Raw genomic sequence first — 27,649 nt, forward strand, 5'->3', positions numbered from 1 at the left:
ATGGATATATTTTAGAGTAGTCAATGTGCAGAGGTACACATTTACTGTGTTAAAAAAAAAAGAACAACACACTGCCATTACTGTCAAAACAGCTGGCAATAAAAGGGAGTACACCTTGTAGGTGAACATGTCAAAACTGTGTCCAAAGAATTCACCAGAGCTGCACAGGTTGTTGCTGGGATCCTCTTCCACTCCTCCATAAAGACATCACGGTGCTGCTGGATGTTAGACACATCAGCAATGCAGTTGTCATCTTGGCAATGTGTTTGGGGTCAATTTTATGTTGGAACTGGGGCATCATGCATCATGTTCTGCTTTAGAATGTTGCAATCCATTTTTCCCTCGATGAACTGCAGCACTCATGCAGCCCCAGACCATGATGCTACCACCACCATGCTTGACTGTAGGCAAGACCAAATTTTCTTGGTTGTCCTCACCAGGGCATCACCACACATACTGGACACATCTGAACCAAACACGTTTATCCTAATCTCTTCAGACCACAGGACATGGTTCCAGTAATTCATGATCTTGTACAGGTTGTCTTCAGCAAACTATTTGTGTTTTTTCCTGTGAGCCAGTACAGTGTGTGGCATATGGACCTTCCACTTCTCCACTAAAACCTCTGTATGACACTGGCCACTGTACTGTAACACAGTTTTAGGGTGTTACCGATCTTCTTATAGCTTCGGCCATCTTTGTGGAGAGCAGCAATTCTAATTCTCAAATCCTCAAAGAGGTCTTTGTCATGAGGTGCCATTTTGAACATCCAGTATGAGAAAATTGTACTCAAAACACCAAATTTTAACTGCTCTAATACAAGATACAAGACAAATTGGTATGGTTCTGTCAAGCAGACAAAATCATGAACATGAATAGGACATGTGGCTTTGCATGGTTAAGCGAAATACAGCTGTTATCACTTAGGGGTGTACTCATTTTAGTTACAGCTATTTTGACAATAATGGCAGTATGTTGAGTTTTTTTCAGAGGACAGTAAATCTATACTGCTATACAAGCTGCACATTGAATACTCTAAAATATATCCACGTTTCATGTCTATAGTCTTGTCCCTTGAGAAGATATTAAAATGGTTGCTGAAATGTGAGGGTTTTACCCACTTTTGTGAGATACTGTATTGATCCTGTGCCAAGTACATTTGTAAGATTCTGAACTAAACGTACAGATCAGTTTGCTTTCTAATTGACAGTACAGTAATCCGCCACTTTACCGTGGTTGGAAACTCGCGCCCCCGGTTTATCGTGGAATTGCATTTGCCACATAACTAATTTGTTTAGCTGATTTAGGGTAGCACGATAGACTAAAAAACGTATAGGGACTAGTTTTTATGAAGTTTTATGTTGAAAACATGAAATTTATTAATACTAATATAATTATTAATTATAAAATGAAGTAAAATGTTAATACAGTACAGTACTGTATACATAAAATAGCATTTTTGGGGTGACGTCCTTTTATGGCAGGCGTTTTTGGAACGTAACTACCACGATAAACAGGGGATCACTGTATAAGCTGTCACAATCTATTCCAACATTTTTAACTAATCATGGGCATTTCTGTCCTTGTTTGTTTCTCAAGTTAAGCTTTTCAGAGTGATACATTGACCAGAATCACACACATGAATCATATATACTAGTATAGTATTTAATAAAATGTATAATTATTTAGAATGTATTAAATTCCTTTATGCAATAATATATCATTGTTACATGTTTTTATGTTGATTACATACCTAAGAATCTCGGGCATAGTGTGTACATGTACAAAACCATTTAGGGGAATTCAACATTTTTCCCATTCATAAAATAAAAATCTATGTAGTGCAATTACAATTTTTGACACACAACAAAAATTGATTTCATTTTCCAAATATAAAATCAATATTTTCACAATCCTTTCAATGTTGTTTTGTGTCAGCATTTTTTAAAACAATAAAAAAAAACAACAGTTTAAAGAATGTATTGTAGTAAGTGTTTTGAGGTATGTTTCTTTTACAGTCTCTTTTTCATAGTGAGTTCAGTGTGTCAGCATTGTCCCACAGCGAGAAATCTTTCTTTTTGGTCAGGCACAATGAAGCCGTCTCTTTGGTCTGTTGTAATTGCACTCTCTCTTCGGTCTGCGATGATGAAGCTGTCCTTAGGCTCTATAAAAATTAAGCCTTCTCTGTCTCGTGCCATAGCTTCCACTTCGGCATAGGCTGGGTGGCCGGAACCTCGCCGGAACTTCATCACGGGCCAGTGTGTTGGCCGCCTCTGAACATGCAAGAGTAGAGTTAAACATAGTGAGTTTACAATGGAAAAATTAAACGTGTGTAGTTAAGGTACTGTTAGAAACTCTTATTAACACCTACACCCCTGCTGCTGAAGCTACTAGCCCCTTGACTTAACCCTTAACTTCTCTCCTTAATGCTTGAATTACACTCTGTCCATTATTGTATGTCACGCTGGATAATTAAAAAAAAGTGCTTATGTGCTCACCTCAATGAAGAAGAGGCTGGCACTGGAGGTGGGATGGTGGTACATGTAGACTGTTGCCAGTAGTGCCCCCACCATCAGTAGCACAATGAGGAGGATGCTAACAAGCAGACCAGTCTGCAGCCTTTCCCTTTGCTCCCCTGCCCTTTCGGCCTCAGAGGCTGTCAGAGCAAACACCACCAAACATTCCTCAAGCACCTGCCATATGCTGCATTGTGTTATTATTATTATTATTATTATTATTATTGTTATTATTATTATTACTACTACTACTAACACTTTTATAAAAAGAAATACATGTTAACATAAAAGTACAGATAAATGGAATTAATTAATGGGTTGTTAATTAATTGAGTCCTTGAAATAATTGTTGGTATGTACTGCATTCAATCTCAAATGTGAACAGTTCTAGACAATAAGCTTTGTATTGTAATTAATTGCATACACAAACAAAAAAGTACATTTCTACTGAGTGTGTTAGTGCTGACAAATTGTGCACATTTTTACAAAACCATACAGCTGTATTACCTGCTGAGACCTACAACATGGTGATTGTATAACAAAGTATTTTTCAGTGAAGGCCTAAAGATTATAGGCATCCAGATTCTCTGCAAATGATAACATATTCAAAGTCTTTGCTGTTTTATATTTAATATATTACAGTTTTTCACATGTTGTGATGGAAAAACATGGATGTGGAAGCTTAATGGTTTGGGGTTGTTTTGGAGAAGGGAAGGTTTGAGACTTATTCTGGGTAAAAGGAATACCGAAACAACATTGGATTATCATTCCAAACTTCAATGCCATGCAGCAAATGTCCAAGCTCCAATTATTTAAAAAGCAAACTGTCGGATGAAATGTAATCTTTCATTGAAAGGCTTGGCCTGTAACTCGATCATATTGTATCCTGCTCTGGGATAAACTGAATCGGAAAGTCAGAAAGAAATATCCAAATGGCGTTTTACAAGTCTTTCAGCTGAATTTTTTGAGAAACTTACTGTCTGGATGCCAGCAGTGTGTAAAGCTGTTATTCATTGCTTGGGGGTTAAACGTTATTTATAATACAAATAAAGTTTAACATTTGCATTTATAATATTTGTTTGGTCAAAATAAATCTTTACAAAGATGAATTACCCAGTTTCTTGCATATAAGGGTGATTCTTAGACTATGGGTACTTTTAGGTTCTTTGATCATATTTTAAAAAGTACATATCATTTTTGACAAATTCTTTTTTCTTTGTCAAACTATCAATAAAAACACCTTTTAAAAAATTTACTACCTTTCTATTATGATTTTTTCATACTTTCCAACCTCCTTATAGGTGCCAAAATCACTGTTTTCTCCTTGTCGCACACCCAGACTTTTAAACTTCAACAATGAAAATACAGTTTAAAAATATGACTGATCTGGTAACTATTAATGTACCTGAATTAAACACTAGTAAAATATTTAAAATACATTATAGTAATTAATCTGAGACTAATGTAAATATTACTTTTTATACAAAATATAGCTGTCACACAGTATTGGTGTCATTTCCACCACAATGCTGTTACGTCCCTTTAAAAAGTTTGTGTGAAAGATTGTTTAGGTTTTTTCTATGGAAACATATAGGGACATCAGAGCACATGATGGACTTGGAGGGAATTTTACATTTTCATCAACAACAAATGAAGTAAAATCAAGGTAAATATTGCTAGACCAGCTAATATATTTATTCTACGTCATTTCCAAACATGCTGTATCTTCAAGGGTGTTTTTAAAAAGCTAAAAATTTTAAGTTAAATAAGAGTATTTTGCATACATCACATGCTAAGTATTAATTCAAAGCTAATCAGTGAAGCTATCTTCCATTTTTTCACAAAAAACTACAGAAATGTCATTTCCACAGTCATTTCCACCACACTGCCCTCTGTGGTGGAAAAGACAGCATGTGGTGGAAATGACATTTATGGTTAAAAAGTACAATTGATATGGATTGTGAGAGTAAATTTGTGTAACTTTTATATTATAATATTACAATACTTTTATATTATAATATAATATTTTATTTCTGAATTATATGACTTTTATATTATTTGATTTCTTTTTTATTTATTTTTAAGATGCCTCTGCAAGACACATGCCAATCTGCAGAGTATGGCAGACAAGCTGCTTTATCATAAAGTCATTAAAAGCAGCAACATTGAAGATCTGATTGTATCCCTGTGCTGTTCGCCAAACTATACCAAGCAATGTATGTACAGGAATGTACCGCTTAGAAGCCAAAGAATTGGAAAATTTCAACCTTTGACCCTGGGACCCAAACATTTTGGTATGAGTGGAAGGGAAAAGCTGAGGAGAGACTGAAGAAAAAGAAAGATGGTAGTGAAGAAAAATTCACAGTCCATTTAACAGTTAAAGAGAAGGTTACAGGTACTTTGCATACTTTGCTTGAGGACTTTCGCTTAGGACTAAAAGAAAACATGGCAAACATGTCTATAACATCAGACACCAATATGCTGCTCTTCGTGGTTTAAAAGAGAATCTGAGTGAACATGACGTTGTCCTCTATATTGACTTTGCAGAGAATTTTTTTCTGCAAGTACTGCAGCGAAATGCAAGCTGTACATTTTGGTGATTCGCAAAAACAGGCCTCACTTCACACTGGTGTGGCCTACACCAAAAACAGTGTGATTTCATTCTGCTCAATCAGCTCCTCTTTTCGTCATGACCCCTGTGCTATTTGGGCACATCTATCAAAAGTCCTCACTTTCCTGAAGGATCAATACCCCACTGCTTCAGTGCTACATGTGGTCAGTGATGGGCCGACCACCCAATACCCCTCCAAAAATAATTTCTACTTCTTCACCAACATTCCATATCAGATGGGCTGGAAGAAACTCATTTGGAACTTTCTGGAGACTGGCCATGGAAAAGGCCCTGCTGATGGGATAGCAGCAGCAGTGTAAAGAAGAGCTGATGACATCATAGCTAGAGGGAAGGACATACCAAATGCTCGGGTGCTCTTTGAGGAGCTTCAACAGCAAAAGTCTGCCACAGAGCTCTTCTATGTTGAGCCAGAGGAAATTGAGTGTATGGACATTCATGTGCCATACGAGCTACAAACAATCCGTGGCACAATGAAGATTCATCAGGTAATGGTTGACAGTCCACAGTCGTCTCAAACAATAATTTTACATGAACTAAGTTCATGCCTTAACAGTTTTTCCTCTCCTTTCAGATAACATTCTGCTAGCCCAAGCCAAATGTCATGGAGAATCCTCAGTTGCTTTTGCTCTGCACCTCATGACTGCAAATGTTTCAATCCAGAAACAGTCATGTTCCAGCATTGGGACGAAGCTTCTCCCTCAACCAGTACATCGCATCCTGACACACCTCAAATAGGTCTGTGGCATATTGTGGACTTGAACGAGGGACACGTTGGTCAGTGGTTTGCTGTGAAGTATGATGGAGATATTTATCCTGGCATCATTCAATTCAAATCAATTCATTATTATTTGTATAGCGCTTTTAACAATGAACATTGTCTCAAAGCAGCATTGTCTCAAAATTTTCCATATTCCACATCTCTGTTTAAATGTTTCAGTTTAAGGTGTTCTTTACAGTTACTCTTTACAGAAGATGATTGTTTATTTAAGAGACCAATAAGAACATTTCAGAACATTAACCTCATAATTATCTCACATTGTTGAATGTTTTATGCATCTTTTATTACTTGTATTTTCCCTGGCCATCAGTTGTGTCAGTTCTTTACAGTATGCACTGTAACTGTTCATCTGTGAGACAAATCAGTGTTATACATCAACAACACCTGTTTTAGTGTAGTGCTGAGTTTGTTTAATGACTGTTATGAGTTTAAGTATTTTTCTAATAAATATATCTACTGTTTCTCTACATTCATGTTACATTCATTGTCATTTCCACCACCACACACATTTTTTTAAAATATTTAAAAAGTTCTCCTCACACATTAAATATTTATTCACAATTTATGATATTGTGCTCTACTTAGTATAAATATTCAAGTTATTTATTTTCAAATAAACTCTTACCCAATCTAATATTAAATTTCAGAGTGTGACAGGTGTACAGTTCAGCATTTGGTCCTTAGGGCAGTTAATTTATCTCATTAACAAATATATAATTAATGTACATTGTGGAAAAACTGGTAAAACTAGTTACAAAAATGATCTTAGACAATTCTTGAGTGGCATAAGTTATTCTATTTTTTAATAACAGCTGTATATTGAGATGTGGTGGAAATGACATTTGTTCATTGCAGGTCGGAAAAAATGTAAAATATTAACAGTTTCTCTTGTAATCCATGTTTGTCCTCTAACAGACCTTAAAACTAGATAAATTATTTAAACTTATGGGAATGTGTTACCTAACTTTTGATCAAGTTTTTTTTGTTCAACTTCACAAGGCTAAAAGTGCACCTAGTTGAAGAAACAGGAACATGTCTCTCAAAAACAATTAAAGATTAGGTGTTTTTATACAACAATGTTTTAGGAGGATAAAAACAAAAAGACACTTACATCTATCTTCAGTCAAAGGAAGTGCAATCTTTGTGTCTTCTGCATGGAAGAAAAAAGAACAGAACAAAATATATAACTGACTCATGTCACAATATAATCTCAGACTGAGGGCAAGTATAATATGATATATATAAAATTACATTCCATCTATCTCCACCTTCCTCCATTCCATTTAATTTACAGGTTCACGGTGGATTTTTATTACAGGGCTGGCTTGGCACTGGGCCTCATGGACTGAAATGGAATTGATATACGCCACACTGTCACTTCTTGGTAGATTTACAGTGTTGTAATTTTGGATGAGGCAGGCTCAATGTACGAGTAAGCATTTGTGAACATAATATATATCCTGTGCTTTCAGATGTTCACCTGGTAAACAGTAGTGTTGGTTGGACTTGCTCACTATACTTATTTGATAATATACATTCCTTAGCATCAATTAAAAAAAAAATGCCTGCCTCAAATCATGGCAATCATGAAAATGAACAAAAATCAATGAATGTATAATGAGAAATTTTGGACACAAACATAGAAATACATTCTTGTTCTTCTTCTTTCGGCTTCTCCCATTAGGGGTCGCCACAGCAGATCATCCGTCTCCATATCGCCCTTTCCTCTACATCTGCCTCTTTCAAACCAACTACCTGCATGTCTTCCCTCTTTCTTGGCCTTCCTTTTTTCCCCCCTTCCTGCCGGCTCCATCCTCAGCATTCTCCTACCAATATAACCCATGTCCCTCCTCTGCACATGTCCAAACCATCTCAATCTCGCCTTCCTCACCTTGTCTCCAAAACGTCCTACATGTGCTGTCCCTCTAATAAACTCATTTATAATCCTGTCCATCCTCATCACTCCCAACAGAAACCTTAATATCTTCAGCTCTGCTAGTGCCTCCAGTGCCACCTCCTGTCTTTTACTCAATGTCACTGTCTCTAAACCATACAACATAGCAGGTCTCACTACAGTCCTAAACACTGTCCCTTTCATTCCTGCAGATACCCTTTAAACACAAATCACTCCTGCCATTCTTCTTTACTCACTCCACCCTGTATTTTCTTCACTTCGCTAACACACTCTCCATTACGTTGCACTGTTGACCCCAGGTACCTGAACTCCTCCACCTTCTCCACCTTTTCTCCACACAACCGCTCCACTCCACTGCCTGCTCTCTCATTCACACACATCGACTCTGTCTTACTCCTACTGACTTTCATTCCCCTTCTCTCTAGTGTGTACCTCCACCTCTCCAGGCTCTTCTGAACCTGCTCCCTACTCTCACCACAAATCAAAATATCATCTGCAAACATCATAGTCCAGGGAGACTTCTGTCTGACCTCGTCCGTCAACCTGTCCATCACCACTGCAAACAGGAAAGGGCTCAGGGCCGATCCTTCATGCAGTCCAACCTTCTCTATCTCATTTTTCTCGTTCTTCAGCTGCTCAAAATACTCCCTCCATCTTCTCAACACAATCTCCTCACTAGTCAACACATTTACATCTCCATCCTTTATTGCTTTAACTTGCAGCACATCCTTCCCAGCTCGGTCCCTCTGCCTGGCCAATCGGTATAAATCCTTTTCTCCCTCCTTAGTGTCCAACTTCTCATACAGCTCTTCATATGCCTTTTCCTTAGCTTTCATAACATCTCTCTTTACCTGCTGCCGCATCTCCTTGTACTCCTGCCTACTTTTCTCATCAATCTGTCAATCCAAATTCTGTTTTGCCAACCTCTTTCTTCCTCTTTCCACCACTACGTCTCTTTGTCTTCCTTTTAATTTCCAGATGTCACACCAAGTACCTTCCTAGCTGTCAGGGAAGTTATCACTTCTGCAGTAGTTGCCCAATCATCCAGCACCTCTTCCCTACCACCGAGCCCCTGTCTTACCTCTTCCCCTTATCACTTCTGCAGTAGTTGCCCAATCATCCAGCACCTCTTCCCTACCACCGAGCCCCTGTCTTACCTCTTCCCTGAATCTCACACAACAGTCTTCCTTCTTTAGCTTAGTTTTTCCATCTTTATTCTTTTTTAAGTCCTCATTTTCTTCGTCTTCTTCTTAACCTCCAAAACCATACTACAGACCACCATCCAATGCTGTCTAGCTAGTCCCCTGATAACACCTTACAGTCTCCAATCTTGTTCAGGTTGCATCTTCTACATAGCACTTACTCCACCTATGTGCACCACCCTCCACTCTAATATGTCACCATATGATCCTTCTTCCTTTTGTAGTCCAATTTGCATTATATAACAATTTATTGATTAATATTCAGCCCTTTTTCATGTAACATTTTTCAATGGCTGCCCTGAGGAGGTTCCTTTTCAAAGGGTACATGAGGAGTTTCATCTTCATCAAGGGTTTAGAGTAAGATGTTTATTACAATTGATTTTATGTTTTGATTTATTGCACTTGATTTAAGTTGGTAAAAGCTATATCTATTGCCTGGGTCTTAATCTCCTGTTAAAAGCCAACCAATATTCTCCAAATATATATTCAGACCAAAATATCTGATTGAAATATGAACCGCCATCCCAAAAACAAAGCCAGAAAACTAACAAATATTTCACCACCATTAAATATAAGCTACTAATCTTTGTATTCTTTTGTTCCCCTAAAAAGTTGGAATGTGTGTTCTGATTTCAAATAAAAGATACATTTGTGGATATAGCTTTTTATTAATTAGTATTTTTATATTAATACAATTAAGATAAAAATAACTTAATTTCTGTAATAGAAATGATAGAATATTTACGGTTTTGTAAAGTTTGTAAATTTAACTCTACTCACCCTCAACAGAGATGGAGGTGGAATCAGTATTTGTGGATGATGCAGTGCTGTTAACACTCTCAGGCTGGGACGTGCCTGTAGATGCTGCTGTGTTATTGATTGTGGGCCCAGTGCTTACAGCATGTGAGTTGACTGTTTCACTGCAGCTCTGCTTCTTTAACTGAAAATTTGCATAAATGCACTTACTAATAATTCTATGAACAGAGGATGATGTTTTGTGAGTGGTAACATGCCATTACCTCCTCCAAACAACCACTGTCCACCCAATCCTGGCGATTTCGGTCAAAGCCACTGGAGCATCTGCACACCAGACAAATACCAAATGTCAAATAAGTCAATTTTGTGTTTTTATTGCAAATGATTAATGATCAGATTTTAAGTCACAGACTCTGTAGTTGGATACCTATTTTGGACTACACACACATGCCATTTTACCTGTACCATTTTATACATTATATTTTTTTGACACAGCTGATTGAATAATTTACTCAATTCTTTCTTATGTAGCTTTTCCTTTAAGTAACCTCTGTTTTTTGTTTTTAACAAAATAACTTTTTGTTAAGTTTGAGTTTTATTAAAATAACTCTATACTGGTCATAGTCATGAGTGATATGAGTTTATCCTGGGACCACCGACTGTAAGGTGGAAATACATCCTAAATATGATGCCGTTCCATACTAGGGCACCATATACGCATTCACACACTTGGTTACATTTGGGGGAATTTGTATCAGCCAATCCATTGGCGATCCTAGTGGAAACCAGGGAGAACACATATGTCCACACAGACAGTGACTTCAGCTCAGGGAAGGCACACACACACACACACACACACACACACACACACACACACAAACAGACATACTGTACACACCCATAGTTAGTGGCTCAGTGTCATTATGAACACACTTTTCTCCAAATATATTTTACATTTTACGATAAGACTGTGGTTTTAAAATATCTATAAACCCCAAAGCTAATGTTACAAGAAATGTGAATAAACATGTCACCTTCTTATGCGGCTGCACCAGCTACAGTTGAAGCCAATGTGAGCTGTACCACAGCTATCACAGCTGGAGAACTGTAGGCAGGCTAGTGAACAGGAAACAGTTTCATAATTTAACACAAAGGTGACAAAAAGGGAGGAACATTCTAGTTCATTCACACTAAACAAATAAATACACACCAGTACACTGAGAAAACTTACACTTGGCATGATGGTCTCGCTAACAGAAAGAAAGACTGATCTCATTTGGCCTAACAAAGAGACTCACTTGGGAGAGGCAGAAACTCAATGACAGTGGAGTTGGTAATTTTAGATTTCAACAGCTCAACTCGATGGTACTCATATATTGTTCTTCTTCGGATATCTGTATCTGTAAAAATATGAGGGCGTGCACATACTAATGCTGTTTCAACAGAATAGAGTAAATTATTATATTTTCTTTAGTAATAAAACAGTGTACCTGGAATCTGCTGAATTTTATGAAGAACCACAAATGCATCAGAAAGACCAACTTTCACTGGGTGATTCTCTGACCTGAGCTTATTAACATCAACAGGTATCTGAGAAATAAATGTACGCAGCATAAGCAAAAAAAAAAATGCATTTTTTATTATTTTTGCTTTAAAAACTATACAAAGTCAAACCTCTTTGTAAGCAAAGGTGATCCTGCCATCACTGTGCAACGAAGCCTGGAACGTGAAACTGCCTAAATGTGGGTCATCATGGAGGTAAACATGGTCCCATTGCACAATAAGAGCTGTTCCTGTGAACCAGATTGTTCAGATTAGTCCCACAATATGTAATCTTTTAATCTGATGTTTTATATATTATAAAACTAGAGAAAAATATGCAGAATGTGAGGATCATGCCACTGTACCATTATCAAAGTAAATGATGGTGGAATTTGAGGAAATGCTTGGGTCAAAGTTAGCCATAAGTGGAGCAATGTACTGAGTGGCTGTCAACATCTTATGGATCACGCCTCCTGTGTAGAGAAAACCTGTGGACATTGGAAGATTCTTGACAATATTTTACAAAAATTTTATTGGTTAAGTTCATTTAGGATATTGTTAAGAACTCACCACCAGTAGTCACTGTTATCTCTGTCAGTAAATGTCCATAATAAGGAAAAGCAAAGGACAAGTTCACTGTCTGTAAAACATTAGCCAAATTATTTAATAGGAAATCAGCAAAATCCATTAATATATTGAAAAATACATTTAATATTATAAATATATATCAAATAGCAATATGTTTATTCTTGTTGTGGCTGTAGGTTAATCTCAAATAAAAGCTCAATCAGAAGCCATTTTGTTTTAAAACCCACAATGACTCATTAATTACATATAATAAAATTAGCTTTTTTTTTATGTGATTAAAACGTAAACATTTATTAGTATATAACAGCAAATACCAATTCCATACCAAAGCTTGTCGGTGGGTATTGGAAAGGACTCCATGAACCTTTCCTTTGTCCATCTGTTTAAAATTTACCCATAAATCCTTGCCTGCTGTATCTGCAGGCTGGTAGATTTTGGAAGTGTAATAGACATGATCCATGTCTTGCTGTCAAACAGGAAGAGTTATATACTATATGTTATTGAAATAGGCACAATAAATCTTATGTATTTTTATTAAGCTTTCAGTTACAAATGTAAGTTAATACCTCAATGTGAGAACTGTTTTTATTAGTTAAAACTTCAGAGTGGTGTTTGGGTCCAGATTTGCCATGCTCCTGGTAATGCCCACGTTCCTGAATGTGACTGGCCCAAGCATGACTAGGCTGTGTAGAGGAGGGCAGCCCACTCTTCTCTTTCTCTTTTTGGATTTTCAGACCTGCTGCATCACTCTGCATTTCATGAAAGTTCTTGAGATTCACACAGGTCACTGCTGATAAATAAAAAAATTGATTTACCTGGAGGTACAATATATGCTCCATTGAGTGCTGGGTAACATACATGCACAGGTTCTATTTGAAGAAAATTAAGTACTTCTCTGCATTATATGTTCCCCTTCGGGAACTCGAGCTGCGTCTAAACGCTTTGGGAACACCCCTGCGTTGTCCACGCTCTGAACCACATGTGAAATCTAGCCAATAGGCAAGCTGTGACATCATAGACAGGCGATGTCACGTAAACCAGAAAGATGGCTGTCTGGTGGTAGCGACATTAGCTTCTGCTCTTTCAGGTAAGCGCTTTGTGTGTGTTATCTGTGAAGTCATGAGCTTAAATGCAGGCAGAATTCCGTCTGCGTGTTTCCTGCTTGCCCCGATTTATTTCGGGGGTGGTGACACGCAGCCCATGTGTTGTTTGCTTAGCTTAGGAGCGTGCTTAGTCGGCTCTCAAGGGTATTGGTTGTTAGCATTTTAGCCGTGTGGCTATGCGCTCCCGGCTGCGAGCCGAGCTCCCGTTTCCCAGGGATTGCGCTCGTTTGGCGGTTCCTTGGCGGTGCGTGTGACGCGATGCTCCGTATTTCTTCCTCCGAGGTGGGAGAATTTTCGGAGAACGCTCTCCGAGGTGAGCGCTCTCCCTCGCGGCTTCGGCTCTGGAAGGTATCGGCTGTTAGCATTTTAGCCGTGTGGCTATGCGCTCCCGGCTGCTAGCCGAGCTCCCGTTCCCTGGGAAGAGCGCTCGTTTGAAAATGGTTCTTTTCCCGGTGTGTGTAACGCGGTGCTCCGTAATTCTTCCTCCGAGGTGGGAGAAGTTTTGGAAAATTCGGGGAAGCATGCCTGGCAGCTGCTTCTTCTCCCAGTGCGGGCGGCGTGGCATTACATGTCTTGCTCTCTCCAAGGGGGATGAGATGATGGATGCTAGCAAGCCTGTGGACTCCTCACAGCCTGTGCTGTACGAGGAGCTCCTTGAGGTCGTGGCATGGGCCGGGTCCGAGCTGGATCTAGCTTGGCCGGTCGTGTAGCAGAAGCAGCGCGCACCCAGTGAGCTGGATGAGCGTTTCCCGCACCCTGTGTCACAGCCTCAGTGCCTTCCCTGATCTGCGCACCGAGGTGTCTGGGTCCTGGGAGGCCCGTGTGCGCACGTGCTTTTCCGATGTTTCTCGCTGTGCGTGAATGTAATTGGAGCTTAGTAGCGCAGCTACGGAACGATGCCGGTTGTGGTAGAAACGCTAGCTAGCTATCTCTCCCCGAGTGCTGCATCTATGACGGCTATCGGTTTGCCAATGAAGAGCCGCTTGGCTCTGGTGGGTAGGGCTACGCGGTGGGTCATCGTGTGGGTTGCTTCCACACGATGAGTGTGTTGCAGGCATACCAGGCTGGCCTGCTATGGTGGCCGATGTGAGCTTCCTTCTGAGCCCTACGGTGACCCCTTCTGGCCTGACCTGGTAACGCTGTAGGTGAGGGCGATTGCTGGAGGGTTCGGGAGACCGCGGTGGCATTTCGGTGGTAGTTCTTTGCTGCTCCGATGGGGCTGCTCGGCGGCAGCCTTGCCCTGGTACATCCAGGCACAGTGAAATAGCCCGGTTGCCACCCGATTCCTGCAGGGAGGTCCTAGCGACCCTGGCGACACTCTCAGTCCAAGGAGGGGCTGCACGACCTGAGGATCGTCCTCGCCTTTAGTGAGCGGGCTGTGGTGCGTAAGCCTGATGGCTTGCATCTTGGAGGGTGGTGTGCACCTCATGCTACGGTGCCCGTCCCTCCCCGGCACCAGCTCCAGCGGTTAACACCCTTATTCCCCCCGAAGTTTGTGGCGGATGGGGGTCATCCGCCGCCTCTCAGGAGGCTTCAACGGCCGCAGTACACTGCTCCTGCCGTTCGGGTTCAGGAGGATTGTCTGCCAGCCCTGCCACAGGTTGTGTTCAGGGCGCAGCTTTCTCCAGCGGTTTGCTCCCCATATTCAGCAGAGCATCATGCAGCCGTCTTTCACCAGACACGGGAGGTTTCTGAGGTTGCTTTGGGGCGGAGCTTACCAATATTGGTCCTCCCGTTCGGCCTAGCACTCTCACCCCGTACCTTCACAAAGTGCGTGATCGCGGCACTGACCCCGCTGCGGCTTCAGGGCATCCGCATTTTGAATTATATCGACGATTGGTCGATATTGGCTCGTTTAGGGCACCAGGCAGTTCGGCATTGAGATGTTGTTCTCGCCTGCATGAAGGTACTGTGGTTCAGACTAAAACACTGGGTAGAGTGTACTTTCTCCAGCGTGGAGAACCATCTTTTCTCTGCGTGGTGTGGGTCTCGGCAAGGTTGCGGGGCACGGTTGTCTTCCGCCCGGTTTGAAGTCATCCTCACCGCAGTCAGGAGGGTAGGAGCAGGCCAGCCACTTACTGTGAGGTAGTTCCAGAGGCTGCTGGGTCTCATGGCGGCAGCGTCCAGTGTAATTCCACTCGACCTCCTCCACATAAGGCCCCTCCATTGATGGCTCCGGGGCAGACGGGTTCTCCCCCAGAGGGAGTCCGTATCCTACCATCAAGGTCTCGCGGTGTGCCCTTCGAGCCTTGGATGCATGAAAGGACCCTATGTTTTGTCCCGAGGCCCCGTTTTAGGGCGTAACGCTAACGACGGACGCTTCCCTCACGGGGTGGGGAGCGGTCATGAGTGGCCGCTCCGCCCAGGGTCTGTGGAGCGGCCCACGTCTCTCGTGGTAGATAAGTTGCCTGGAGATGCTGGCAGTGTTGTTGGAGTTAAAACACTTCCTCCCAGTCCTAAGAGATCGCCATGTGTTGGTCCGCACGGACAGTACTGCAGTTGGATGTCGGTTCAGTTCTGGAGTTTTTACAGGAACAGTTTGTCACAGGGTTAACCTGATGTGTTGTGTTACAGGCATTCTACCCTCCTTTGTTTATAGCCCCCGACCAGGGGTTACAGGCCGGCTGTGTCCAGTGTGATCACTGGATGCTTGTCTCCACAGGACGAGTCCTTGGAGGCGGTCGGTGCGGCTGTTCGTCTGCTGTGGCCCTAATAGGAAAGGTTCCTGGCCGATGAGCGGACATTAAGCAGGTGGGTAGTGGATGCAATCCGTTTAGCTGCGAGTCCTGGTTTCCCCGCTCCGATCGGGGTCTGGCCTCGCTCCACCCGGAGTGTGGCGGCCTCTACTGGTCTGCTGGAGTTTCACTCCTGGGCATTGCGACGCTGCGGGCTGGTTCCCTCCCCCCGCTGACCTTATTGGGTTGTGGCCTTGACCCAAAGCCACTCCGGGCTCCTCTGTCCTGCATGCAGGTGTCGAGGCCCTCACACACTTGGCAGGGTCTGGTCTGTGTGGCGTGATTGGACACTCATTCCCAAAGCGTTTCTACGCAGCTCGAGTTCCCGAAGGGTAACGTCTCTAGGTTACGAACGTAACCCTAGTTCCCAGAGGGAACGAGACGCTGCGTCTCCGTGCCACACCCCCTGAATCCCTGCGGCTCTTACCTTCTCTCTTTGCAGAAGCTAATGTCGCTACTACCGCACAGCCATCTTGTAGCTTCCTGGTTTACGCGACGTCGCCTGTCTATGACTTCACGGCTTGCCTATTGGCTAGATTTCACATGTGGTTTAGAGCGTGGACAATGCAGGGGCGTTCCCAAAGCGTTTCGACGCTGTCGAACTAGGGTTACGTTCGTAACCTAGAGACGTTCTGACAAATTCACCATCTTCAAGCAATTATTTAGTGGCTAAAAGACAAGAATGACGTTTTAGACATAAATGCAAGGTGCTTCAGATGTTATTTTTTTCTGGTAATTAATACAAAAGAAAGCATAAATTGAAAATGAATAGAAAAGTTTTATGGATAGGTCAAAATACTGCAATCTCAATGTCATATTATATAAAACCATTTATGTATGCACCATATATAGACTGTCTAAGAAACTATTCAGATCTTAACAAATCATATTTCACCTGACTATCATGTGAGGTATAAATGTGACAGGCTTTGAATGTGTTACTTTGTATACTGGGTGCATTCTGCCATCTCATACACAACAATTTGAGGGATTTACAGAGAATGGTGGGGAAAAAAGCAACCATAATCAGCACCTGGTGATATTGTAGCCAAAATCATGTTATGGTCACAGAGGTCTAAGTAAAATACAGAAAGCAAACAGAGAGACAGTTGTCTGGTTCCTCTCAAGGTTTCTTCCTCATAACATCTAAGGGAGTTTTTCCTTGCCACAGTCGCCACGGCTTGCTCATCAGGGATAAAAACACATCGTTTACCTTCACTGTTGATTTGTGTAAAGCTGCTTTGAGACAATGTCTGTTGTGAAAAGCGCTATACAAATAAACTTGACTTGACTTGACTTGAGACAGTTCCCAGTTACATCATAACCGAATTCAACATCAGTGTGCAGAATGTACTCCCAGAATGCACCACATGTTGCAGGATTAGATAGAACAGTTAATGTCATTTGACAATGTCAGAGAAAAACAACCAACATGTCTGCAGTGGGCATTGAAACTTAACAAGATTAACAATAACCAAATGTATGATAATTTGTAATGCTTTCGTGCATTATAAATGGAACATTACTGTGTGGTACAACATGGTATTGCATTTCACAAGAGCTATGCAACTTGCTGTATGGTAAAACATGGACCAATGCATACAGTATCAAGCTTACTGTGACACAACACATTTCTAAATAATTTTTTATCCAATTATATCTAATAAAGTGGCATCTTAGTGTGAAATTATTTAGTAGTAAAATTCTACTTACTAGAAGAAGGTGTATAATGTATAATGTTTGTATATTGTTTTTTTTTGTCTGAAATCCAGACTATTTGGATGCCTTTTTTTGCATTCCCCCAGGGACAAATCAGTTACACTTATCAGTTCACAAGAAAAAGGGAAACATTCCCTACATTCTTCACGATGGTAGGAAGAATGGTGGGACATTATACATTATTTCTATGTGTATCTCTCATGACTGAAAGCTATTTAAGGAGCTGATATAATTTGAGTATCAAAATGTATGATTATCTCTAGGAATATTTTCATAGTTACTATTGGTGTAAATGTGTTCTGAAATACACAACAGCATTTTATACACTTAAAAACAATCAACAAATGATAGGAACTTTAAAAGTCTTAAAAATGGATCTGACATACATGACCTGCTTTTTTTTTAATAAAGCTGTTAAAGGAAAATGAAAATAAATGAATATACACCACTATATATAGATAGTAGAAAAGTGTTTTTAATGATAACCAGGTAGCTGCATTGCAACATGCCTCTCAGTAACATCTAAGAGGATGAAACATCCCTTGTGGTTTATTCTTCCATTTGTAGGCTATGGTGATTATTGGGGAGCATGAAATTATATAGGCATGTGAATAACTTTTTATATTATCAAATACCCACTGTACCTTGTACAAGCCAGTAGAAATGGTAGGAAATGTTCTGCAGATTGGTGCATATAACACTGCAAAACCTACCATCTGGATCGAAAACTAGTGAGATTCATAACCTTAGGCAGGAACCTTGGGTTTGTCCACACGAAACACTCAAGAATGATCCAATCTTTAGAGCAGGCAGTCCAAGCTTCTCATAAAATCTTGCATTTCTCTGCCTGGGTGATCTGTAGCATGACGGTCTACAATGATACCCATTATAGACGAGCATTGTGGATGAGTTCATACAATACATACATTAGGGACTCCAAAGTGGAGTTCCCACTTCTAACTTTTAGAGAATGTGAACAATGGAGTGTGCCTAATCCCATTCAGAAACACTGTTGATGGTCCTAGTCCCTTTGAAAAACATTGCTATGAGCTTCTAGCACCCTGCTACATGCTGTCATCAGGTATACAAAGGAGAGTTGCCAAAAGAGACCGAGGAGCAAATAGGAGCACACATGTGGTGAGTTATGGTTGGCTCTAAACAGAAGAGTCAGCTCAAGTTAAGTGAAGGAACAACACTTCACAAAAAGTAAAAAAAATAATAATAATAATCTGTGCATCTGCAGGAGATAACTGTGACCTTACAACTGGTTTCACAGGCTGCAGACATTCATAGACAAAGTGAGTGATACCTAAAATACAGAGGTGGGAAGTAACGAAGTACAAATACTTTGTTACTGTACTTAAGTAGATTTTTTTGGTATCAATACTTTACTCCAGTATTTATTTTTTAGACAACTTTTTACTTTTACTCATTACATTTTTACACAAATATCTGTACTTTTTACTTCTTACATTTTCAAAACCGGCTCGTTACTTTAGTTTTAATCCATTGGTATGGTGAAATATATATATATATTTTTTTTCACTGCGTGCCGATTTCAGCCGAACAACCGATTTCCTGTCATTGCCTGTCTTTTTCAATCCACTGGTGTATAAAGTCGTGTCTCTCACTCACCACAGATGTAGACTAGTTTATGGAGCTAAGAATCAGCAGGCAGAAGGCAGTAAGAAGTTTGGGGTTAATGTGGATGAGACAGAGGGAGTCAGTGATGTAAACATGACTGAGAACAGACACATTCCTGATCATCATCATCTTTTCTCTGCTTGTGTTCTATATGTGGATCTTCAGCCTGGACACATTCATTAGGTAACAACATTTTTAATTCCTTTTGTATTAATATATATATTTTAACACAATATATTTTAACACAAAAACACACACACACACACGGCAGTCCATAGAATCCTGACAAACGAGAGAAAGGTATCCGTGGTACGCCCTGGAGGGGCGAGGTCCACGGGTGAACGCACGGAAGGAAAAAGGTAATCCGGGGTGCGCTTTGGAAAGAAATCGCAGCCGCGGAGAATGCATGGAGTCCGGAAAAGAAGAAACGCATAGGAATACGTGTGACAGGGAAAACACCTTCACATACCAACAATAACCGACAAGGAGTGTGGATGAATGAGGGGTTTATATAGGAGCTGGGGATGAGTGAATAATGAGCCCCAGGTGTGCATTGTTGAAGCGGGGGGCTTCAGGAAGGTTTTGACAGCCGCAGAAGGGGGCGTGGCAGGTGGATTTCTGACAATAATACAGTAAAAAGTATAAATTAAAAACATTACAAAAGTAACAAAAAAAAAATGCTCCAAGTGGGTCGGGGTAAAAAAAGGTCGATAAGCGGGCATTTGGTCGTTCAGATCAAACACCAAAATCCGCCATGATTCACACCATTAACCCTCTAGGTGGCGTTTTGTGGAGTTTTCCCTCATAATGGCGACACAAACTTAAAATACTGTCTTAATTGATCGTACAGATAAAAACAATACATCATTCAAATCTGTAAAATGTCTATAATTTTCTATATATAAGCTTCCTGACTTGACTTGAAGATGTGCAGTCTCTCCGGTATCACCTCAATAACTGTCCGTGTGGAAACATAGCAAAGGCTCTTAATGATGTCCACACATCTCTGATATAGCCTTTATATTTAATCACTGTACATATGCTTACATACATATCACATGCTGTAAATATGATACAAGTTAAACACCTCCAAGCTGCCAGTTTTGGGCACCTGAGCAAGCCCTTAACTCACTACTGCTCATTTAGTAAATGAGATCATTAAGAGCCGCTCGGGATAAACACTTCCAACAGTAAGTGGCTATATCTCGCTATCTTTGTCTCTCTATTTTCTCTATCTAATTGTCTCTGTGTCTCTTTTAGTAAATGTCTCTGTCTTACTGTATATGTCTTTCTCTTGCTGTCTCTCTATTTGTTTCTCATTATTCTATATTATTACTGCTAGTTTCATATTGAACATTATAAAAAGTTTTTAAAAACAGAACAATGAAAGGTCATTAAAATTGGTTGCTGGCAAATCATGGTATATCAGTGGTGCAGGTGTTGGAGATGTGGTTCTTGTACCTGAGTCACTTCTCATAGACTTCTGGTTACTGAGAGAATGTACAGGAAGGAAAAGTTTTGACCCTCTACCATCATGATCTAAGAGAAAACACTGGTCTCCTAACTATAGAAAAGCCAAGAGTCCAATAAGCAAAGCTTGTTTGCCTCTCCTGTGTTGGTGTAATGGTCAGTGAAGTGGTCACTGCTATCTGTCTCACCCGGTTCGATTCCTACTGCTTAGCTTTCCTTTAAATTGTTTAAAACGTTTTAAAAAGTTTTCAAGAAGAACCAAAAAAGGTCCTAAAAATCAGGTTCTTGCAGGAGATCCTGTGGCTCAATTGGAAGAGCTTTACCTCTGGGTTGAGAGGTTGCCGGTTCAAACCCCGGCCAGGGCTCAAAGTTAAGAGTGTGGAAGGTGTCAGGAATGGTGGCGTGGAAGGTTGGCTGTGGATTCGGATTCGGAGGGTGTATCCTGAAGCAGGGGGGCAATATCCGGGCATCTGCCCCCCCGGTGTCTGAGAAGCTGAAAACAGGGGGTTATGAAGCAAAAACATCCAAAAAAGTATCGACTTAGTTTTGCATATATAGGGAAAAATTCTGCCAAAAAACTATCACCTCACTTTTTCTAAGGCTGTGAAACAGCAGGTAACCACAACCTTTGTTTACAGTCAACCACTCCATTGCTCACCACACACTACTTTCCACACAGCTTACCCAGTGTGGGGACAAGCTAGATTCGAACCAGCAATCTCTGAGCTCAGAGGCAAGGCTTTTATCACAAAGCCATCAAGTACCACAACACACTTTCTTTTTTTTGGGGGTTTATCCTTCGTTTTATGCTTCAAAGCAAGCAATTCAGACCAGACAGAAACACAGAAAGCAGGATTCGAACCCTGAACCCCACCAACAGCAAAATGCCAGTCTTAACCCACTGAACCATCGGGAAGTAATGGCTGCGGCGATTGTTTAGAGTAGGTCTATCTTTTCTTTCAAACCATCAACACAAGAATATAATGCTAAAGACAGACGTAGAAAGCAAACCCATATCATGACTAGCAGGGACAAAGCAGGATTCGAACCCTGAGCCCCACCACCAGCGAGATACCAACGTTAACCTATTGAACCATCGGTGAGGACAGGCTAGGAAGCTTGTTTAGAGCAGGTCTATCTTTCTTTTCAACCCATTAAAAACAAAAATATATCGCTAAAGAAAGATGTAGAAAGTGAATTCTGATCGTGACTGGCAGGCAGAAAGCAGGATTCGAACCCTGAACCACACCAAAAGCAAGACACCTGATTTAACCCACTGAACCATCAGAGAAGACAGGCCAAGAAGTTTGTTTAGAGCAGGTCTATCTACCTTTAAACCATCAACACAAGAATATAAAGCTAAAGAAAGATTTAGGAAGCAGGAACATTGCCTACATCGCAACTAGCAGGCAGAAAGCAGGATTCAAAGCCTGATCCTTAATATCAAGTCAGGTCAAGAGTCTTTTATTGTCATTTCTACTATACACAGTGGTACACAGTACACAGTAAAAATGAGACAACGTTCCTCCGGAACCCTGGTGCTACACTAAACAACAACAAGCTACATAAAGTGCATCGAGTGCAAACAGTGCAGACAAAAAACAATACAGACAGACAGTGCAGACAGAAAACACAAGACAACACAAGACAAGACACAAAACCTGAGATAGCACCAACTAGTAAACATACTGTATACTCTGAATATACAGTACTGTATGAGGAGAACTGTAAAAACTATACCCGGGACTGAATATAAACAGACACAATGTAGTGCAAAAAACAGCAGCAGTCAAGAGGTGCAAAAGACAGCATGTAAACAGTGTAGTATAATAACAGTATAGTGTAATAAGATACAGTAAAGGTGCAAAAAACAGCATGTAAACGGTATAATAGAGCCAAAGGTGCAAAAAACCGCATGTAAACAGTGTAGTACGGTAGAGTATAAATAATAATAAATAAATGATGGTGGAATGGGCTGAGATAAGTAATAAGTGTGTGTCGAGTGTTAAGTCTAGGACTTCAGTGAGGCACCAGCCCTAACCCACTGAACCATGGAAGAGATCAGATTGGGAAGCATGTTTAGATGAGGTACAAGCCTTAAACCACTGAGCGACCGCTGCTGAAAAGCATGTGTGCTTTTTTGGAGGGTTCATACTTTGTTTAATGCCAGCGCAGTATGAAAGAAGGCATGTAGGACTGGCTTTGAAACCTTATCACCAGCATGGACTATATTAAGGACCATGTTCAGGCAAAGCCTTAACCCATTGAGCTACCACATAAATCCTTTTTTTTGGTGGCGTTATCTTTAATTAAAGACCAGGAAATCAAGAAATTAATCCAACACAGAAAGGACAGAATTGAAATGTTTTCAGAGTGGACAAGGTCCAGAAGTTTTATTTACCAACACAGCAACCAGCTCGACCAGGAATCAAACTCTCAAACTCATCCTCGTGGGGACCCTGACATTAACCCACTAGGCTATTACATCTATCTATCGATCTAACTATCTATATTATATGATGTGAGGTCCAGTTAACAGCTAAACCAGGGGGAAGTAATAACTACTTTTTACTTAAGTACATGTCAGAGCCAAGACTTCTTTACTTTCACTTGAGTAAAAAAGTATAATCAGTGCTTCAACTTTTACCCGAGTATTTTAAAACATGAGTATCTGTACTTCTACTTAAGTTAAGGATTTGTGTACTTTTGTCACCTCTGCTAAAATATCCTGACATTAACAATAATTTGCACTGTTCTACGGTTCTAGCATTTAAATTTGAGTATTCAGCATTCAAAGCCAGCAGTTTGCTTACCTCTTCAATATGTTATACTTCAAAAGAATGTGGTGCATGTTTTATAGTGTGGCAAATCAGTGAATAGCATGGGGATGTATATAATAAGACACAATTTCAGTTGTAGCCTACTGTCTCTTGTTCACAAAGTCTGTTGAGATCCACTAGGAAAAAAACTTGACACTTGCAATTAGCAAAATATGTGTATCAGACTGAATTACTCAGATCTGTTGTCGGTCTCTGGGTAAAATGTCCAAGCAAATTGTTCTGCCATGATAGCATGGAAGCTTTAAAACTATGCTCCCCCTGTAGGTAATTTGTCATCAGTAAGTCTACCACTATCTGTAGTGACCCCACTTTTGGACACTTCTGTACTACAGTATAAGTGTGTTGCCACTTGAGACTGTGCAACAGTTTTTGTCGTAAGCCATCAGGCTTCTCAACACAGAACTGAACTAAGACTCATGCATACACACACTCAACTGTGACTGATCTGTACAACCCGGACTCAACACACAATCATACTAACTTCATACATCCATGCCCATATTAAATCACATCATTATTCCAAACTGTTTACATGCTGTTTTTGTACTCTATTACACACCGCACTGTGTAATATACAGCAGGTTTACTGTCGGTGCAATTTTGTGTTTTGTGTATTTGTCCTACACTGTCTTGTATTGTCTTGCACTGTCTTGTGTTGTCTTTGCTCTGTCTGTCTTGCACTGTTAGCACCAGGTTGCTTTATGTTGTCTATGTAGCACCAGGGTCCTGGAGAAACGTTGTTTCACTTCACTGTGTACTGTGTCAGCTATATATGGATGAAATGACAATAAAAGCTTCTTGACTATTGAGTTGACTCTTGACTAATTTATGTACTTGATTTCCAAAATGCTGTTAAACACAGATAGGAAGAACCAACCAGCAGACAACTTAACCTGGCAAGTACAAAATATCTGCCACATGTTGGCATAACAGAGTGATCAGTATTCCCGATGAACCGAGATATAATTTATCATATTGTTTAATTTGGTATTAGAAACATTTCCCAGTTCATTGTGGGACCACTGCATTCTAATGGAGTATCATTGGTGCCCATTGTAGAAAATATAGCAGTAGTATTATTCCTCTGACCAATAAGAGATGCTGAAGGATATGATATTGAGTTGAAATACCAGTCAAAGGTCACCTCATTGGGAAAAACTAAGAAAATCCCTTATTTTGGTTGGTTGGGCATCCCTTGGGGATCAACCAACAGCATTTGGAATATAACTAAAAATTGCGGGAATCCGTAGTGGGACCGGATGTTCAGGAACGTTAGGAATAACATTTTAAACTATGTTTTCACTAACAAATATATAAATGTTTTTTAAAACACATTGTATTAAAGTGACATAATGTCTAGATGAATTTACTAAGGTACCACAGGGGCTGCAGGGGTGCATCCAAAATTTTATAATGTAACCCCCACGAGTTCCAGGGGGCCACTGTAGTGCACTTTGTGAAAGCTTTTGCTGTATAATTGGCATGGACTACATCCAAACTGAAAATACTTACTTTGTGATAGTCAGAGCTAGTGGACACATCGCTGATGTTCATCCCTGGCTTCGAAAGAGGTTAGATGTGTATAGTGTGAATTCTGTTGCATATCTTATTCTCAATCAAAGCCAATATACTTGGTGGTTAAACATCGATAGAATGCATCATGCTGGGAAATCCCACCACATCAGTAGAAATGTTTATGTTTATTGATTTCAGTGGTAAGTAAGTAAGATTTGAATCAACATTTGAGGTTAGATTTGCAAAAGATTAGGCAGTGTGGGATGTGGTGTTTTAAGGGCAAGCCAATTAATCATATCAGTGTCAATCTCACCAACATCTGATGCTCTGGATGAGAGTGAACTCCTGGAGAATTACTAATAGCAAAATGAATAAAGAGTTAATAATTTATTACTGACTTTGGAGGATAGGTTGCCTATATCTGTAACTATAATCACAATACTTTATTCAAAAAGATGTACAAAAGTCTGCTGTGAACTAGGTGTGAAGAATAACGGGACAGTTGTCCACTGACCCTGGCATGTTTATTGTAGTAAAGTTCTCAACATTCATGCAGTCTTAAATAATGTGTCCAGGGTTTAATACACTGACCCCCCTAACAGTTAGGAGGGGTGAAATAAAGCATATTATAAAACAAAGAAATAAACAAACATTTGTTATGGGAGGTAAAATTGCTATATAAATGAGTGAGAACCAAACCAGGCATGTTAAAAGCTTGTGAGACAAAACTCAGCAATTTATTTTAAAATCATTAGGGATATAAATGGGGCATATGAAAAGTACTGCTCATATAAAAAAAATGTAGCAACAAAACCTGCAATGTCAAAAAGTGGTGGGGACAAAAGCAGTAGTAAAATGAACGAAATGTGGCATAACAAAATTCCACAGGGTACATGCCCTCTAAATTATGCCCATGATAATCACACATTATCTGCAAATGTTGCATAACACCCTTAATTACTCCCTTGCAATATTGTATTTTGCCTTGTGGTTTGTAAAAAAGGCATTATCGGTTGCTGTGAAAGTAAATATGTCTGTATGGAGAACTTCATGCTTTATTATAAGAAATTAAAAAAAATATTTTAAAGTTATCCTGAACTAATTATCTTTCTACACAAATGCAGCTTGGTTCATTTAGCGCCAGTCATTTACTTACCACTCTTTGACAGCTCCTCAATGGTAAACATCAACTGAATAGCTGTTAACAGTCCAAGAAATACGTTAAATCTTGATGCCATTTCCAAAACGTAGAGACTGTTAATCCTAACACTGTGCTTTGAAGCAGCACCTTTGAGGAACTCTTTCTCAAGTAGGTCTACGGCTCTGAGTGACATCATAGCCACAGAAGTGTTTCCATCGGACACATCCTCACATACTGTACACTGTGCCTACATACTGTACAGCTCAAACGGCCAACTAGTGATTACACCAGCAGGGGTGGTAAAGACTACTGCCAGCTAGTTGTTTGGACAAATATTTTCAAATAAATTTTAATTCAGATGGACAGTTCAAAGAAACCCGACAACATTTATTCAATCGCCTTGGAAGTTTCGTTTGGCTCTTTGTAATTGTCTTTTTCACTCGATCCATTTTCAACCTTAACTACTGTCTGTGTATAGGCACTCAACTTTGATGCCCAGTATGGAAATCTTAATGCTTTCGGTTAGGTTGAGTTAGGCAACCACAAACATAACAAATGAGAAAGTCGGAAACTTTCCTTCCATGAGTAATGTTTAATTTTTTATTCTAGACACTTTTAATTATTAGGTACCAGAACCACAATATGGATATCAATCAAGTGTAGTAGTATAAGTTTTTCCTGAACATTAATGTCCAATACTATGTCAGCACTATGAAAAAAAAAAATAAAACAGTGCTGTATGAAAGAATTTAAGTCAATGTAGCTTTTTCATAAAATCCAGACATCTCAAGTCTTCTGACTTATTCTAATACTAAATATTTTTTACATTTACAATTCCTCATTGCACATTTTCCATGTTGATGCTGCTAAGTGTGTGTGTCTGTGTGTGTTTTGTGTGTGTGTGTGTGTGTGTGTGTGTGTGTGTGTGTGTGTGTGTGTGTGTGTGTGCTGGCTCACTAGTGAGGAAACTGGTTCCTGTGAAGAATGAGAGGATTAGGAACGTGTGACATGTCTCACATGGCTGATAGACCCAGCAGTCAGGGAAAGATCTGTTCCGGATGATTACTGTCTAGGACAGACCTGGGGTCATTCCTACTGCAGTTTGGTTAGTTCCAAATGTTTGACATATTTCCATGTGGAGTCAAGAAATTTGTTTTTTTCTTCCTGAATTGTTTTTTCTTCCTGAATCATGAACTCATGAACCAAACTGAACCTGAATTAACATTTGTTGGTCCTTTATTAACATTTTATTGATTAAAAAAGGAATAAAGAGTGTTCTTTCATCAAGCTATCTGTGAGAATGACTGTTTGTTATGGCTGTGTCTGCCTCTTCTTTTAAACTATACAACTGATCCTCCACTCTTCAAGACTCACAATCCTGGAAAAAAGATTACACAGTATACATATTAATGCCTTTTAATGTATAGAAACAAACAAGTATCATCAATATTGATAAGAAATTCATACCTCTAATTCATAGTCATTGAGATTATAGACTGCATTTTCTGGCAGAACATCATGTTCAGTAGCATGTTCTCTTTTAAAAGTAAAAT

At 40.0% G+C, this 27,649-nt stretch overlaps 2 protein-coding genes across 2 annotated transcripts in view; both read right to left on the reverse strand.

The window, feature by feature from the left end:
• Positions 1-6,975: 6,975 nt before the first annotated feature.
• On the reverse strand, positions 6,976-12,772 carry plxdc2a (plexin domain containing 2a). Its single transcript, XM_046851182.1, has 12 exons — positions 12,745-12,772; positions 12,496-12,678; positions 12,255-12,395; positions 11,912-11,981; positions 11,707-11,829; positions 11,474-11,592; positions 11,290-11,389; positions 11,098-11,199; positions 10,834-10,915; positions 10,063-10,123; positions 9,824-9,983; positions 6,976-7,076 (listed from the first exon to the last, which is right to left on the reverse strand). Exons 1-12 carry the CDS (start codon positions 12,766-12,768, stop codon positions 6,976-6,978), a joined length of 1,266 nt encoding a protein of 421 aa, XP_046707138.1. The 5' UTR covers positions 12,769-12,772.
• Positions 12,773-27,314: 14,542 nt separating this feature from the next.
• The window catches only part of si:ch211-106h4.4 (MAM and LDL-receptor class A domain-containing protein 1), a 47,345-nt gene continuing 47,010 nt past the window's right edge, over positions 27,315-27,649 (reverse strand). The window contains exons 50-51 of the mRNA XM_046850779.1: positions 27,564-27,633; positions 27,315-27,474 (exon numbers count right to left, since the gene is read on the reverse strand). Of these exons, the coding sequence (XP_046706735.1) occupies positions 27,460-27,474; positions 27,564-27,633 (85 nt within the window). The 3' untranslated portion in view covers positions 27,315-27,459. The remainder of the gene's footprint in view (positions 27,475-27,563; positions 27,634-27,649) is intronic.

Source organism: Silurus meridionalis, chromosome 6 (genome assembly GCF_014805685.1).
Source record: "Silurus meridionalis isolate SWU-2019-XX chromosome 6, ASM1480568v1, whole genome shotgun sequence".
Taxonomy (NCBI): domain Eukaryota; kingdom Metazoa; phylum Chordata; class Actinopteri; order Siluriformes; family Siluridae; genus Silurus; species Silurus meridionalis.

Coding starts and splice junctions, on each gene's coding strand:
- plxdc2a (XM_046851182.1), bottom strand. CDS start 12,768: ATGGAGCATATATTGTACCTCCAG. Junction 11,593..11,706: donor CATCATTTACTTTGATAATG/GTACAGTGGCAT, acceptor TCTGGTTCACAG/GAACAGCTCTTATTGTGCAA. Junction 9,984..10,062: donor ACAGTGGTTGTTTGGAGGAG/GTAATGGCATGT, acceptor GCAAATTTTCAG/TTAAAGAAGCAGAGCTGCAG.